The sequence below is a fragment of the Microcaecilia unicolor genome, chromosome 12 (assembly GCF_901765095.1).
Source record: "Microcaecilia unicolor chromosome 12, aMicUni1.1, whole genome shotgun sequence".
Classification (NCBI taxonomy): Eukaryota; Metazoa; Chordata; class Amphibia; order Gymnophiona; family Siphonopidae; genus Microcaecilia; species Microcaecilia unicolor.
In genome coordinates this window covers 61,643,707-61,657,948 of record NC_044042.1, presented here as the reverse complement: position 1 = coordinate 61,657,948, position 14,242 = coordinate 61,643,707, and the positions used below count along the sequence as shown (strand labels likewise).

General features: G+C 41.8%; 1 protein-coding gene across 1 annotated transcript in view; it reads right to left on the bottom strand.

The window, feature by feature from the left end:
• Positions 1-1,245: 1,245 nt before the first annotated feature.
• Positions 1,246-14,242, bottom strand: part of KIRREL3 (kirre like nephrin family adhesion molecule 3) — a 1,393,929-nt gene continuing 1,380,932 nt past the window's right edge. The window contains exon 17 of the mRNA XM_030221488.1: positions 1,246-2,264. Within this exon, the coding sequence (XP_030077348.1) occupies positions 1,821-2,264 (444 nt within the window). The 3' untranslated portion in view covers positions 1,246-1,820. The remainder of the gene's footprint in view (positions 2,265-14,242) is intronic.

The window sequence follows — 14,242 nt, the reverse complement described above, 5'->3', positions numbered from 1 at the left end:
CCGTCTGCCTCAGGGGTCAAATAACTTCTGACAAATATCAAAATGCATAAAATAACACAGCCACAAAGAAAAACTCACAAACATGCAGTGAAAGCTCATACAACGTTGGCGGGCTTTCCCGACAGCGTTTTATGAGCTTTCACTGCATGTTTGCAAGTTTTCTTTGTTGCTGTGTTATTTTATGCATCTACTAATTTTGATATTTGTCAGAAGTTATTTGACCCCTGAGGCAGATGATTAAACTGTCGAAACACGGTCCCGTGTTGGGTCATATACTGGTTTAATGCAATAAAGTCACTTCAATTAACCTCGGCTGGCGAGACTTCTTGGTCCACCCCCACGTCTTTGCTCTTTGACTACTGAAGTGCGCTAGCATTTTTAGGATGCGCTCCTACAGGGGGGCTTAGTAAACAGGGTCCCTAGTTTCTTTGGAAAATCTGTTTCCTTTAAAGAGAGAATTTTATCCTGTAACATTTTCCCCACTCACAACTTCATCAGAATTGTCATTCATGAATATATAAAAGGCAATATTTTATAGATATTGAGAACACCCAGCAAAGGAGAGAAAACAGTACAAGATCTGCAATAAATGCTTCTGTTTCACAGGTGATGGTTCCCCATCTTCTTCACTCTTTTATGTCAACTAAGTCAACAATTTTACAGTTCCACAAAGCAAGGGGCAGGGTTTACAGACAGACTAAGAGGCAAAATTATACATTCTTTCAGGAGACTTGCATATGCTTTGCGAAGCCCTAAAAACAATTTTTTTTAAATAAAAAATCAAATTAATTCTTTAGTTGGAGGGCCAGTTCCTCTTTTGTGAGACAGGATGACAAAAAGGTTGTAGGAAATCCAACCAAAGAACTGTTTTTAAAAAAAAAGATGTAAACCTGTAAGGCTAGGAGAATGATGCCAAGTTTTTGAGAAAGGCAAGTAGAATTTGTCCCTGGGATCCAGGGATGAACCTTCATGGACCACCAGGAATGGCTCTCCTGCTCTGCTACCTGCCATCAATTCTTCTAGCTGGGTACGGAAGCAGTCATTTATTTTTCTTTTTATTCATTTTAAAGCTTGAATGACTATTGATAAATAACAGAAACAATGTCTCCCTTTCCCCCCCCCCCCCCCCATTTTATATTTTATTTCTATGAATTCAGTTTTTCCTCCTGGGTTCAAACAAAGCTCTCCTGAGATTCAAATGAAGTTGGGAGCACTTGTTGAACTCAAGATTCATATCTCCTCCCCCTCAAACCCCGACTGTGCAATAATTAGAGATATATTATTCTCTTAGTCCTTCTGTGTTCATGATCTGTGCTATATGCTTGGTATGAACATGTATTGTACAACTAGACATCTGTCCTCCAACATCTCATTCCTGCTTTCCAATGTCCCAAGCCTATAGAGTCCAGGTACTATGCTAGGAAAATAGGATTTTGTGCTTAATGCTAGCTTGCCTTCAGTTATAGACACTCTTGTCATGAGGTTTCTATTACCCTAGCAGGTGGTGTAAAGTCCTTGTTTTTCTTTAATTATTTGGATAAGTTGTTTATTTTTTTAAATCTTAAATAACACAATACAGTTTTCTTCTGATGTGATCCATGGCTTGTATTTCTACTGGGGCAAAAGTGCTTCATAAATTCTCCTCTCCTTGTCACCTTAAACATGTGGAATTAATATCAATCTCTTCTCCATTACTAGGTCACAGCCTCTCTTGAGTTTCCAAAGCCTGCTTTCATTTTAACCAGTGTGACTCCTCTTGTCCTTCTGTCCTTCTTCCCTTCCCTGTCCTCCATCCATCTTCCTAGGCATAGGAAGAACTATCAGACATGTGTTTGCATTCGCCTCTGGAGGGGACGGGTGGGGTCTGAGTTTTGGGATGAAGACTGAGAGTAATGGGAAGAAGAGGCTGAGGCTTTGCTGGCTTTGTCAAACTGCACATATCCATCCTGCTTGCCGCTGCTGCTGACGCTGCTGTCACATTGTGTGTCTAGGAAGGAGCTGCTGTCACTCATGGAGCCCCGCTGGTACTCACGCTCACACAGCTCAATGGAACTGCTGCCCATGCCCAGCACAAAACGCTGGCTGTAGTCATAGAGTCGGTTCTGCCCGCTCAGTGTGGTGTAGATGTTGGTAAAGGACATGCCTGTTGGTACCCGTTGCTTGCTGGAGGCTCTCAGGTCTGGCTGGCAACCGGACAATGAGATAGTAGGGGTGGAATGGTGGTCCTTGAAAGTATTCACACTGTAATATCCATTGGTAGGATCCTACAAAATATAGAACATTACAAATGAGGATGTTAATATCATTCTCTAACCCTTCAAGAATGATTATCAACTCAAACTACAATCATATGGATTGTGGACAGCTGCTGCAACTTGACATGGACTAAATAATTATGATGCTCTCCCCACCCCATTATCTGGGTGAGTTTATTGGACTGCTATCACAGATTGTCACAAGTTGAACTGGAATTTTGAGTTAAAAAAATGAAAGAACCCCTCCCCGATTTCCTGGGTTTGAATTATTGTGACCTGCAATTGTCATCCAATAAAGCTTCCTTAGTAGCACAATTATGATATCAATATTTAACATATTTGCCTGGGTAACTTTGGTGCTTGGGGTGTTCCCAGAGCATAACAAAACTTTGTCCAGAAGCATGCTGAACATAAAAAGCGATTTGGCTAAGTCAGGCCATTGAAATAGCAGTCCTAATGATATAATGGTCTGGATAAGTATATAATTTACCACTCACAGGACTGCTGAATACTGCCCTCTGTATAAATAATGGAAAAACATTTTTCAGTTCTGGATTATTATATAACACTTTATTACACATTTTGGCCAGTAGGGTGGAAGCCATGCTGTATACTAGTGATGTCATCAATAGCACATGCCTCTCTCTTTCATATGCAAATCATGCTGCTTCCCATGAAATATACTGCATGTTATCAGTGATATCAGTAGTGAAGAAAACAAATTTGTCCATACATAGGGGACTGTAAGTTAAAGTGTTAGAGTCTAGAAAACAGTCTTGATTTTATTGCACATTTATGTTACCAATTTGAGCTGACAGTAGGACTTCCAAAGCTCTGATATGAGTAGTATTTGTGGGGCATCAGATTATGTTTTAATATCAAGTCAAAGCCTCCTTTTGTCCAAATGGAACATGCTGTTATGCAGTTCAAGCCCTTATTGTTGGTCCTCCTGAGGGAAATATTCTGCAACCTGGTCAGCAGGAGTCATATAGATAAGTCTGCCATTTAATATATCCAGTTAAATTTATCTAGATAATTTTAGGATGGCAGTCTAACCTTATCGGCTGATACTAAACAGCAGTGCTAATGGGATAAACTTTTGCTATTCCCTGAGAATGATTCTAAACCTGCCTCTTTTTATTTAGCTAAATTTTGTGCTGGCTGGACAAAATTTAGACAGTGTGTTGGGGGGAGGCAGAATATTCAAATTTTGGGTACTGATGGCCAACTCCAAAAGTTTTATTATCACTTAGCTTAATGATGGCTTGATAACGATTGCTTCATTAATATTTCAGATATACGTTGGAGAATCATAGATAGAGTTGAGGGGGGACGGGAGGGTGGTGACATTGCGAAGATCTTAAATTTTAAAGAGCAAAGCTGGATATTTTATTTAGACATGGTAGCCCCTCATGGTCTTAATGGCCAATTAGAATGGGGCTCACTGTTGTGTTTTGAGTCTGGTTGAAGGGTGGAATAGGCTTAACTAGGTGACACTTCTGATTGGTGGGAATCGTAGGCAGGGCTAGTTAAATACATAGGTACGTGGAAGCCAAGTTAAGAATGATGAGATTATGACGGTGTAGCACTAGTAAGTTTTAGTCGTGGCAGGTTATACTGGTATAGGTATGGAAGTTGGTATGTTGGTATATTTTAATTAATGCAATTGCGAAACATGCATGTTGGTCGTTTACTACAGCTAAAGGTTGTGGGTGAACATTAATAATGAAGCAATCGATATGAAGCCATCATTAAGCTAAGTGATAATAAAGCATTATATATAGAATGAGATTAAATGTTAAGGGTGGATAACTCCAAAAGTTAGCAAGACAGACCCTTTGAATATCAACCTCCCTACTCCCTGTTAGATTTTTTTTCTCTATACAGTGAATCAAATAGTACATGCGTTTTCCGAGTGCTATGTAATAGTGTAGCTAGAGAAAGGAGATGCACAGTACTTGGGAGAAAGTCCCAGTCCATGTGTGAGATATGGACTTGGTGCGACTATACAGCTTGCCTTGGAGTACAATGATGCTAAATAAAGTACTAAAGATATGAATTATTACGGAACAAATCTGAATTCTTTTATTGTGAGATATAGTTCAGGTCTGCTTCTCCAACCCTTACTCCAGTGTAAACGTTAACTTTTTCTCCTGTGGAATTATAACACTCAACCTGGCATATAATCATTAGTCAGGCAACAATGCAAACGTCTCACATGATAGGGATGGGCAAACCCAGTCTTCAAGGGCACAAACAGCCCAATCAAGACCCAGATTGATGAGGTTACAAGGGTGGGCAAACTCAGTCCTCAAATCCGCAACCCAATCAGGATTTCCATAATGAATAGACCTAATGAATAACATAAAAGACTTAAAGACCTACCTCTTCAGGAAATTCTGTGAGTAAAATATGCGCTAATCATTTTGGAGCAGTAATACACAACACAACCTCTAACTGTAACGTATCTTTTCATTTAAGATAAAGAACTAAGACATACTTTTCTCAAGAAACCCAATGAGTATTCCATACGCATTAATAGTTTTCTTGCCAACCACTGTAAAACACAGCATCATACAACCTTGTAAATATAATTGAATCAATGTAATCTCTAACAACTGTTAAATGTAAGCCACATTGAACGGAAACTCATTTTTGGATAACTGTGGGATACAAGTACGAATAAATAAATAAAATAAATCAACATGCATGAGATCTATTTATATACACTGTCTTGGAGCTCCTGAAAACTTAACTGGGTTGCAGCCCTTGCGAATTGAGTTTTCCCACCCTGTAACCTCATGAATCAGGCTATAGTGTATTGAGAGTCATTCAGTCACTTCACCTCAAAGGGAGCTAACTAAGATGTTTGGAGGTGATGAAAACAAATAAAAATTAACTGGCAAAACGGGAGAAATACCAACAAAAGAAGAGGGATCCATATTAGATGCTACTTGAGGTATGCATATATAAGCAAGCCATTATGTGTTGTCTCCCCTAAGATGTGTAGCCAATGCAAACTGTAATACTGATTGTGCAAAGGTTCCAAAAGGCAAAGTAGCCTGGAGTGATACTGACACCGTGGGATTCCGAATAGGAATATGGTCTACCTATATTGAGAATTTCAGTTTAAACAGAAGAAGGGCAATTCTGTAACTCAGTGACCGCATTTACATGTCCCTTGAATGCAAATATATAGAATAATAGCACTTATATGTAGATGTGTATACTTACCCACAAAAGTGCCAGCCTGCCGCCTAAGTGTTATTCTACAACAGCAACATGAATGGCATAATGTATATGTACAAGGGGGTATCTACATGGTCAGAGCATGGGTGGGACACGGACAGATCTCCCACTTACATGCATAACTTACAGAATACAGTAACTTACGCGTGTCCCTGCCGTATTTATGTGTCTGTTATTATGCTTGGTTTATGGCTGGTTTAACTGCGGGCACATCATGCCAACACCAGGCTATATTAGTATTTCTATAATGGAATCTGGGTGTCCAGATGCTGTTATAGAATAAAGGCTCCCACCACTTATTCTCGGGGCACAGTTATAAATTGCCCCCTAAATGAGGTAAAAAAAATCATCACATGGAAATAACATTTACATTAATCCTGAGCAGTGGGGATGGGGCGGGGAGGGAGGATTCTGAGATGTGTGGTGAGGGGGAAGGAACGGATTAGGGGAGGGAATAGAGGGGTAGGGTGGGGGACACAATGTTAAAAGTTTGATGACGGACTATATGATTGGTTCTTACTGTGTAATTTTTCTCATTTGCAACCTTGTACTTGTATATTCATGGATATGATTGATTTGGCTTGTCATCAATAAAAATGTTGAATCATAACATTTACATTAATAAAAATGAGAGTTAATTTAAATGACAAAAATGAAGACAATGGCTGCTCATATGTTCACTAAGTTTAGATTCATCATCTTTTGGTAGACATGCATATCAAATTCCAGAATGGAACCCATACAAACTCCCCTCTTGCTCTTGTCTTCTACCTGATCTCAACCCTCTTCTCAAATCTCTCGTAATCATGACCAAAACCCAGCAAAGTGTTGGCTTCCCCACGCTCTCTTGGAGCCCTGGTTCACTCATACACCTGATTTAACTGACACTTTATGCTGGTTACCCCCAATGTGCTGCATTCCATCCTCTTGCCAGATTGGAGCATCTGAGTTTATCCAAGTTTATTTAAAATTTGATAAACCACCCATTGACAAAAGCCATCTAGGCAGTTCACATACAATATATAATATTCTTTGTAAAGCACGAAAGGACCTACAGCCTCAGATGTTATAGCCAGGTCTATTAGAGTAGCACGCAGGTCCCTGGAGTAGTGTAGCGGTCAGTGTAGTGCACTATAGAGTTGGGGATTCGAATCCCTAGCTCCCTCTGTCAAATTTGTGGTGAGAGAGGTGTGGTAGCCGTGCTAGTCCACTTTTAAAGGTAATCAACAGAAATAAAACAAAATAAAACATGGAAAAGAAAATAAGATGATTTCTTTTTTATTGGACATAACTTAATACATTTCTTGATTAGCTTTCGAAGGTTGCCCTTCTTCGTCAGATCGGAAATAAGCAAATGTTGGTAGATGACAGTAGATATAAGTGAAACATCAAAGCATTCCAGTGACAGTCTAACAGAATGGGGGTGGATAGGTGAAAGACAGGAAGAGGGACAGGTGAGATATGCATGGAGACCGGAGGGTGACAAAGCAGTATGATTTTCAAAGCAGTACAATTTTATGGTTTATAATGGGTTAGAAAACCCAGATCTTTGTTAAGCCCTATCTGGTGGGTGTCAAAATATTTAATCATTCTGATTTCAAAGGTCTTACGTTCCTGTATTGTTTTAAAGTTCCCTTTTAAGATTCTTACCATGAAGTCACTGGTACAGTATTCTGGTTTTGTGGGGCAGCACTTTACAAAACATTCAAAAGCACAAAACCTTGTTTGAAGCAGTATTTTTGAAAAAGAAAGATAAGATGTTTTTCTTTTTTGAAAATAACCAGCTTTCCTATTTGGATTTTGGACGTTTTGTACAAAATGTCCAAAGTCGGACTTAGACATCATATTGAAAATGTCCCTCCAATGCTAGCCTTCTCAAACTCCCGCCCCCCCCCCCCCATATTCAATGTCGAAGCCCAGAAAGGGCCCGGCAGTGATTATCTTGGAATAATGCTGGTGGCGAGCAGCAAAACGCTCACCTCTGCCAGCTGAACATTGGGGGGTATGTTTGTAGAATAGCGCCTAAATGCAGTTACGAACGTAACCACAAATTAGTGCCACTTAAGGGCTATTATTGATACTTCAGGCCAACTGGTGCCTAATTGTATTTCTTTAAAACCTACCGTATTTGGCTTCCACCATTACGGTATTTTGTAAGCCACATTGAGCCTGCTAATGTGTGGGAAAATGCGGGATACAAATGTTACAAATAAATAAATAAAATAAATAATTTAACAATTACGTTATGCACACAACTGGCACTATTCTATAACTTCCGTGCCACAATTTGCGCGCTAATCAGAAATTTGGGTGTGCAACTTTATCCAGGGGGTACAGGGTTTGTGCACATAGCTTTGGGTACATGTACCCAGGCAATTGTAGAAGAGACCTTATGTAAAACAGCACCACAAAACAGGCGCGGGGGGGTGGGGGGAGTATCCTGCTTTCTGTGTATACTTTTGAAATCACAGAAAGGTTTTCTTTTACGACAGATATGAAGAACTGAAAAAGAAGGAGGAAAAATTGGTGAGTTGCAGAAGCTCAGTGAACCCATAGCATGCCTTCATCCTAAGGGAGCTGGGTTCTTTTTGTTGCTATGGAAACCGCTTGGAGAAAAATGACATGAAATCATTTTTGAGAAGAAATGATTAATCATCTTTTAAACACAGTTCTTCATCTCTATGTAAATAAATTTGACTTAAAAGGCTAATGCCCTACAAGTGAAAATGTTTTTAGGCTAAAGGGGATACAAGACAATGAAATCTAATTTTAGGATGAGGGGTTTCCAATTACGGTATTGGAGAGGCAGAGCCTCAGTCTCCAGTAGAGGTCCTTCTTGCATTAGTAATGCCAGAGCTATTGCTACCCTATGTGAAATTTCTTGAAGTAACCATCTAATGAAGCCCACTGATACAGTGACCATGCTATGCACCTTTCAGTGCTAGGTTTGCTTATGTTATTAGTCATACTACACTTCAGTTCTTCCTGGTGTTGACTTCTATAGAATGACCATGGGAAAATTAAGATGCACTTGTTTTCTTTTAATCATAATCGGTGATGACTAGTGAAATACTCAACTGATACTTTAAACGAGGAAGTTATGGTGGAAATAGCTTACAAAATTCTACAATTTCTAGCCCCAGTGTGATTAAGATCACACTAACCAGTCCTGCTGTGAATAAACCCAAACTATCTAACCCAGCCATGGTTAAATCCAGATAGCTTCTCACTGTTGACTATGCCCATCCTTGTTGTGAATAAACCCAAATTACTCAGATCTACCATAACTAAACCCAGCCTATCCAACTAATTAACATATCCTAACATAAGCACAAATGCAATCAATTACATCAGATTATCAATCTCTCTTATAAGGAACACTATCAAATCTTGCCATAAATATCTGGACTATCTAAGCCTGCTACAGGCAGACCAAGAAAATCAAACTATTAGTTACAAGGAGACCAAGACTACCAATCTTAGGGCTCCTTTTACTAAGCGGCAGTAAGCCCAATGCAGGCTAACCACTCACTATACAGGAAGTACACCTGGGCTACCACAGCAGCCCGGTGGTACTTCCCACCCCTAGCGTGTGGTCATTTCCGGTAGTAAGGGCGCCCCCCCCCCCGAAATGGCCACAAAGCAAGTGCTTTACTTGTCGTCCGGCTATTTCTTGTGGAAAAGCGAGAAATCTATTTACCAGCTGTGGCAAAAGGGGGCCTCAGCTTGCATCCAGTGCCGGCCCCCTTTTGCTGCAGCTTGGTAAAAGGGGCCCTTAGAGGGGGATAATCGAACGGCGCCGGCCATCTCTGGGGCCGGCTCTGCAAGTGGGCGGAGCCAACCATATTTTCGAAAAAGATGGCCGGACATCTTTTTTTTCGAAAATACGGTTGGGGCCGGCCAAATGTTAGAGATGGATGGGTTTGAGATCGCCGGCATCATTTTTTGGCCATAATGGAAACCGAAGCCGGCGATCTCAAACCCGGCCAAATCCAAGGCATTTGGTCATGGGAGGGGCAAGGATTCGTAGTGCACTGGTCCCCCTCACATGCCAGGACACCAACCAGGCACCCTAGGGGGCACTTCTAAAAAGTAAAAAAAAAAAAAAAAAAAATTAAAATAGCTCCCAGGTGCATAGCTCCCTTACCTTGGGTGCTGAACCCCCCCCCCCCAAACCCACTCCCCACAACTATACACCACTACCATAGCCCTTATGGCTGAAGGGGGGCACCTACATGTGGGTACAGTGGGTTTCGGGTGGGTTTTGGAGGGCTCCCATTTTCCACCACAAGTGTAAAAGGTAGGGGGGATGGGCCTGGGTACGCCTGCCTGAAATCCACTGCACCCACTAAAACTGCTCCAGGGACCTGTATACTGCTGCGATGGACCTGAGTATGACATTTGAGGCTGCCATAGAGGCTGGCAAAAAAAGTTTTTAAAGTTGTTTTTTTGAGGGTGGGAGGGGGGTTAGTGACCACTGGGGGAGTCAGGGGAGGTGATCCCCGATTCCCTCCGGTGATCATCTGGTCAGTTCGGGCACTTTTTCGGGACTTAAACCTGAAAAAAAGGGACCAAGTGAAGCCAGCGAAATGCTCATTACGGCCGGCTTTCTTTTTTCAATTATTGGGCGAAGCTGGCCATCTCAACGCACGCCCCCGCCCTGCCTTCGCTACCCTGCCGACACGCCCCCTTGAACTTTCGCCGGCCCCACAACGGAATGCAGTTGAAGCCAGCCAAAATCGGCTTTCGATTATACCGATTTGGCCGGATTCAGGAGATCGCTGGCCATCTCCCGATTTGTGTCGGAAGATGGCCCGGCAATCTCTTTCGAAAATACGCTGGCTCACCACAGGGGGAAACATTTATAACATGGCGAGAAAACAGGAAGTCCTAGTAAGCTCCTATGTCAGAGCTAGGTTATAAAGTCAACATACATTTACACCTACTCAGGAGCTGGTGGACATTTATAGGCATGAAATACACGTGTATACACACATTTTATAAAACACACATATACTTCATGACTCTACCCATACTCTGCCCAAACTTCTCCCTTGAACATGCCTACGTCCAGGTTGAATAAATACAGATAAAAAGAATCTCCTCGCCTACTTTATATGTGTGCAACCTTGGGGTAATTTTATAAAAGTCACTTTTCAGCAGGTAAAACAGGGTTTACCCATGAAAAACATTTATCAAATTACCCCCAGAGAAGTTTATTTTATAACAAGTGCCTAAGTTGTGAAGGCACCATGTTGTGCCTATTTTATAAATGATTCACCTGTAGCTTGTGCCATAATAAAGCCTTTTAAAGACATCTTAAGGCAGGGCTCAACTATCCTGGGCATGGCGCCTAAAAATTGCACCCTGGTGACTAAGATTTCATACCCCCTCCCTCAATGTTTTGTACAGCTACCACATAAACAGTGCATGTTTTATCTCCAAACCATCGTTTGGCTCCCTGTAAGCTTCAGCCATATGATGCCGGAAGTTCATTAAGTCGAATGGTTTCAAGTCATTGTAGCCAATCAGGAGCATGCAGAGACTGTGCCATTCTATCACTGCATGTTTTTTCTTTGCCACCCATGCACGCTCATGTTCCATTGACTGTAGAGAGCTTACCCTTGTCCTGACAACCCAAAAACTCTCCAGCATTTAGTCACACACAAGTGCAACCTAAAGTTGCTCCCTTTTTCTCCCACGGTCCCTTCACTCTCCTGCATAGACACCAACTTTTCAAAATGATTGGGGGTGCTAAACCCAGTGGAAATTACCCCTCTCTGTACACACTCAAGGAGTTTGTTCAATATTGGAGGTGCTCAAGCACCCACAGAGTTGGCTTCTATGATCTCCTGCATGCAGCACTGTCCATTGTCCCAGTAGGGTTCACATTCACTCCTCAGACCCAACATTTCTTCAAGGTGCACTGCATGGATGCACAAAACCTGGTCAGAAACTACTCCTGTTATTCATCTCTGGTTCTGGACTCAAAACCTAGCTTAGGTCTAGGTTTTTTTTTTTTCATGCAGGCACATCTCCTAGTCTCACGCCGCTGGCCCGGGCAAGCATCAGGTCTATGACCTACTTCTTCTTTGCATATCTGCAAGATTCCTGGACCAAGCCCAAACTTAGTCCGGTTCTTCAAGATGGCCACAGCACCACTCTTCACAAGCACATTCACTCACACAGCACGGCAGCCCATTCATGTGGCCATCCAGCTCCTCCTGTCAGCATGTCTGCAGCCATACTAGTCTCTGCCAAGCCCATGTAATGGGTGAAGCCTGCTTGGAGGGGAATAGGAAAGAGATAAAGAGAGACTGACTGAAGCGGGAGTATGAGCGAGCGAATATGAGAGAGAGACTGGTTAAAGGCTGAGGAGGGGAGTATTAAAGAGAGAGAGAGAGAGAAAGACTGTGAAGTTCGGAGAGAAGTATGAATGAGAAAGAGAGACTGGGTAAAGGTTGGGGGGACAGCAGTCTGAAAGGGAAGGAGAGAGAGACTGGGTGAAATTGAGACAGGAGTGTGAATGAGAGAGGGAGAGACAGACTAGGTGAAGGCTGGGGGCACAGCAGTAGAAAAGGGAAGAAGAGAGAATCGGTGAAGGTTGGGCAAGGGGAGTATGAGAGTGAGAGACTGGATGAAGGCAGGGGAGAGAGAGAGAGAGGGAGAGGGAGAGAGAGACTGGATGAAGACGGGGGTGGGGGGTGGTATAAACACGATTGAGACTTGTGGGGACCCAGGCCATAGTGATATGTGAAACAAGGAAACAATTGCATCTTTGCTTCATCTATCAAGGTAGAGCAATGATACAGTTGGCAGCATGCTTTGAGAAGGGAGACTGCTGGCTTCTGCCACTGATTTACAGAAGCACTTTTAAGGAACTGATTTACTAAACTCTTTGTCCACAGACACAGAATAGGAAAACAACCTTAGTAAATCAGGTTCTGATGTGGGAAGAAATTCTTTTCCTACCCCTAAAATTCACTGAAGACAGTGTTGGAGGAGTAGGATAGGAGAAGCAACAGAGGTCTCAGCTGCTGGCTCCTAGATGTAATGAATATTTGTCAAGACCTGTCCTGAGGCACCAATGATAATATCTTATGGGGTAGTTCAAAGTCAAAAGTCCACAAAACAACAACGCCACAGTCAATGTTTCAAAGGTATATCAGACTGTAAGAGGTGTAAGTCCAATAAAGGCTTTTAAGGGCAAAACTCCCCATGAATCTTCATCAGTCCAAATGTTTTATAATGATCATGAAGATTCATGGGGGTCTTTATTGGACTTACACTTCTAACGGTCTGATATATCTTTCGAACATTGATTGTAGGCTTGTTAACTATTTTAAAACAAAACCTATGCACCTCTGTGTCCTTACAAAATAACCACTGCTGACCTGATTTCCTGATAGTGTGCACTGTTTATGACACTGAAAAAACCACAACATTTTTCCTGGCATTTTACAGTGAGATGGTGACAGCTGAGGAGCAGAAGCACGAACAGGTCCTGGCAGACAGGTGAAGGCAACTATGGCAAATATGGGCCAGCCCCCCCCCCCCAAATGTTTCCACTCTAGTGATAGGGCCAGCTGTGAAAATGACCCCTCCAGAAAGTAGGTGCAGACAGTTATGGATAAGTATGTATTTTGTACCATACATGCATATCTTGCAATTCTACTCTTGCTCTGCCCAACCTGTGCCCCAAGCATTTTCTGCCAGATTCTATATAGCATGCCTAGAGATTAATGCTGAATATAATTAGCAGCACTTAACAAGCAATAATGAGCACTAATTGGCAATAATTAGAATTTATGTGCACAACTTGCGAAGCGTATTCTGTAATGAACTGTGCCTAAATTCTAATGCGCGCAGTTCAAAAGGGGAATGGCTATAGGCGGGGAAATGGGCATTCCAAAATTTACACATTCAGTTATAGAATATAGAATATAGACCAGTGCACGTAAATATATGCGAAAGATTTACACCACGTTTTCAGGATGCGTGTAGTTTTAGGGGCTGGGATATCAACTAAGAATATTCTATACATCGCGCCTAAATCTAGGCACTGCTTATAGAATATACTTAGGTGGAAATGTTTACTGTGTGGTTTTTTAGGTGCCATATATAGAATCTGGCCCTTTATATACCAGACAAAGTATGTATTATGTGTCTGAAGCATGCATTTTTATGTGTGTATACCTCTGTGCTGCATTATAAATGCCTATTTCTGCATGTAAGGCTTATAACATTACCCAAGGCCAATTTTCAGCCTAGCAAGTTTCCCTTTGAAGATCCCCTCCCAAGCAGGTATACAGGCACCCACAGAGTTTATAGGTACAAACTCCCTGGCAGGACTCAATGCAACAGCTGTCAGCCGCTAATGACTTTAAGTCTCTGCCAATCTCAGTTGAGTGTGTGTGAACCTGTGACTGAGCTGGAAGAAGCTTTGTAGCCTTGTGTCAGTCCTCTCTTATTCCATCTGCGTGATTTAAAATACTTTAATTACAGCTGTAAAAATAGGAATCAGCACTCTACAGAGAACAGCACAAAGCAGTAACACACTACGAGTTGCTGCACCTTTAATGTCTGTGGATTTTACTTACACGAGCCCTTATCCATAACTCAGACTCATTTGTGCTTTCCCACAGAGTTGTAAAAATGTTTTGATTTATGAAAGGTGTCAATAAAACTTTAGTCAGAAGAAAGAGGCTCTACAAATCCACAAACAATGCAGATGAAGA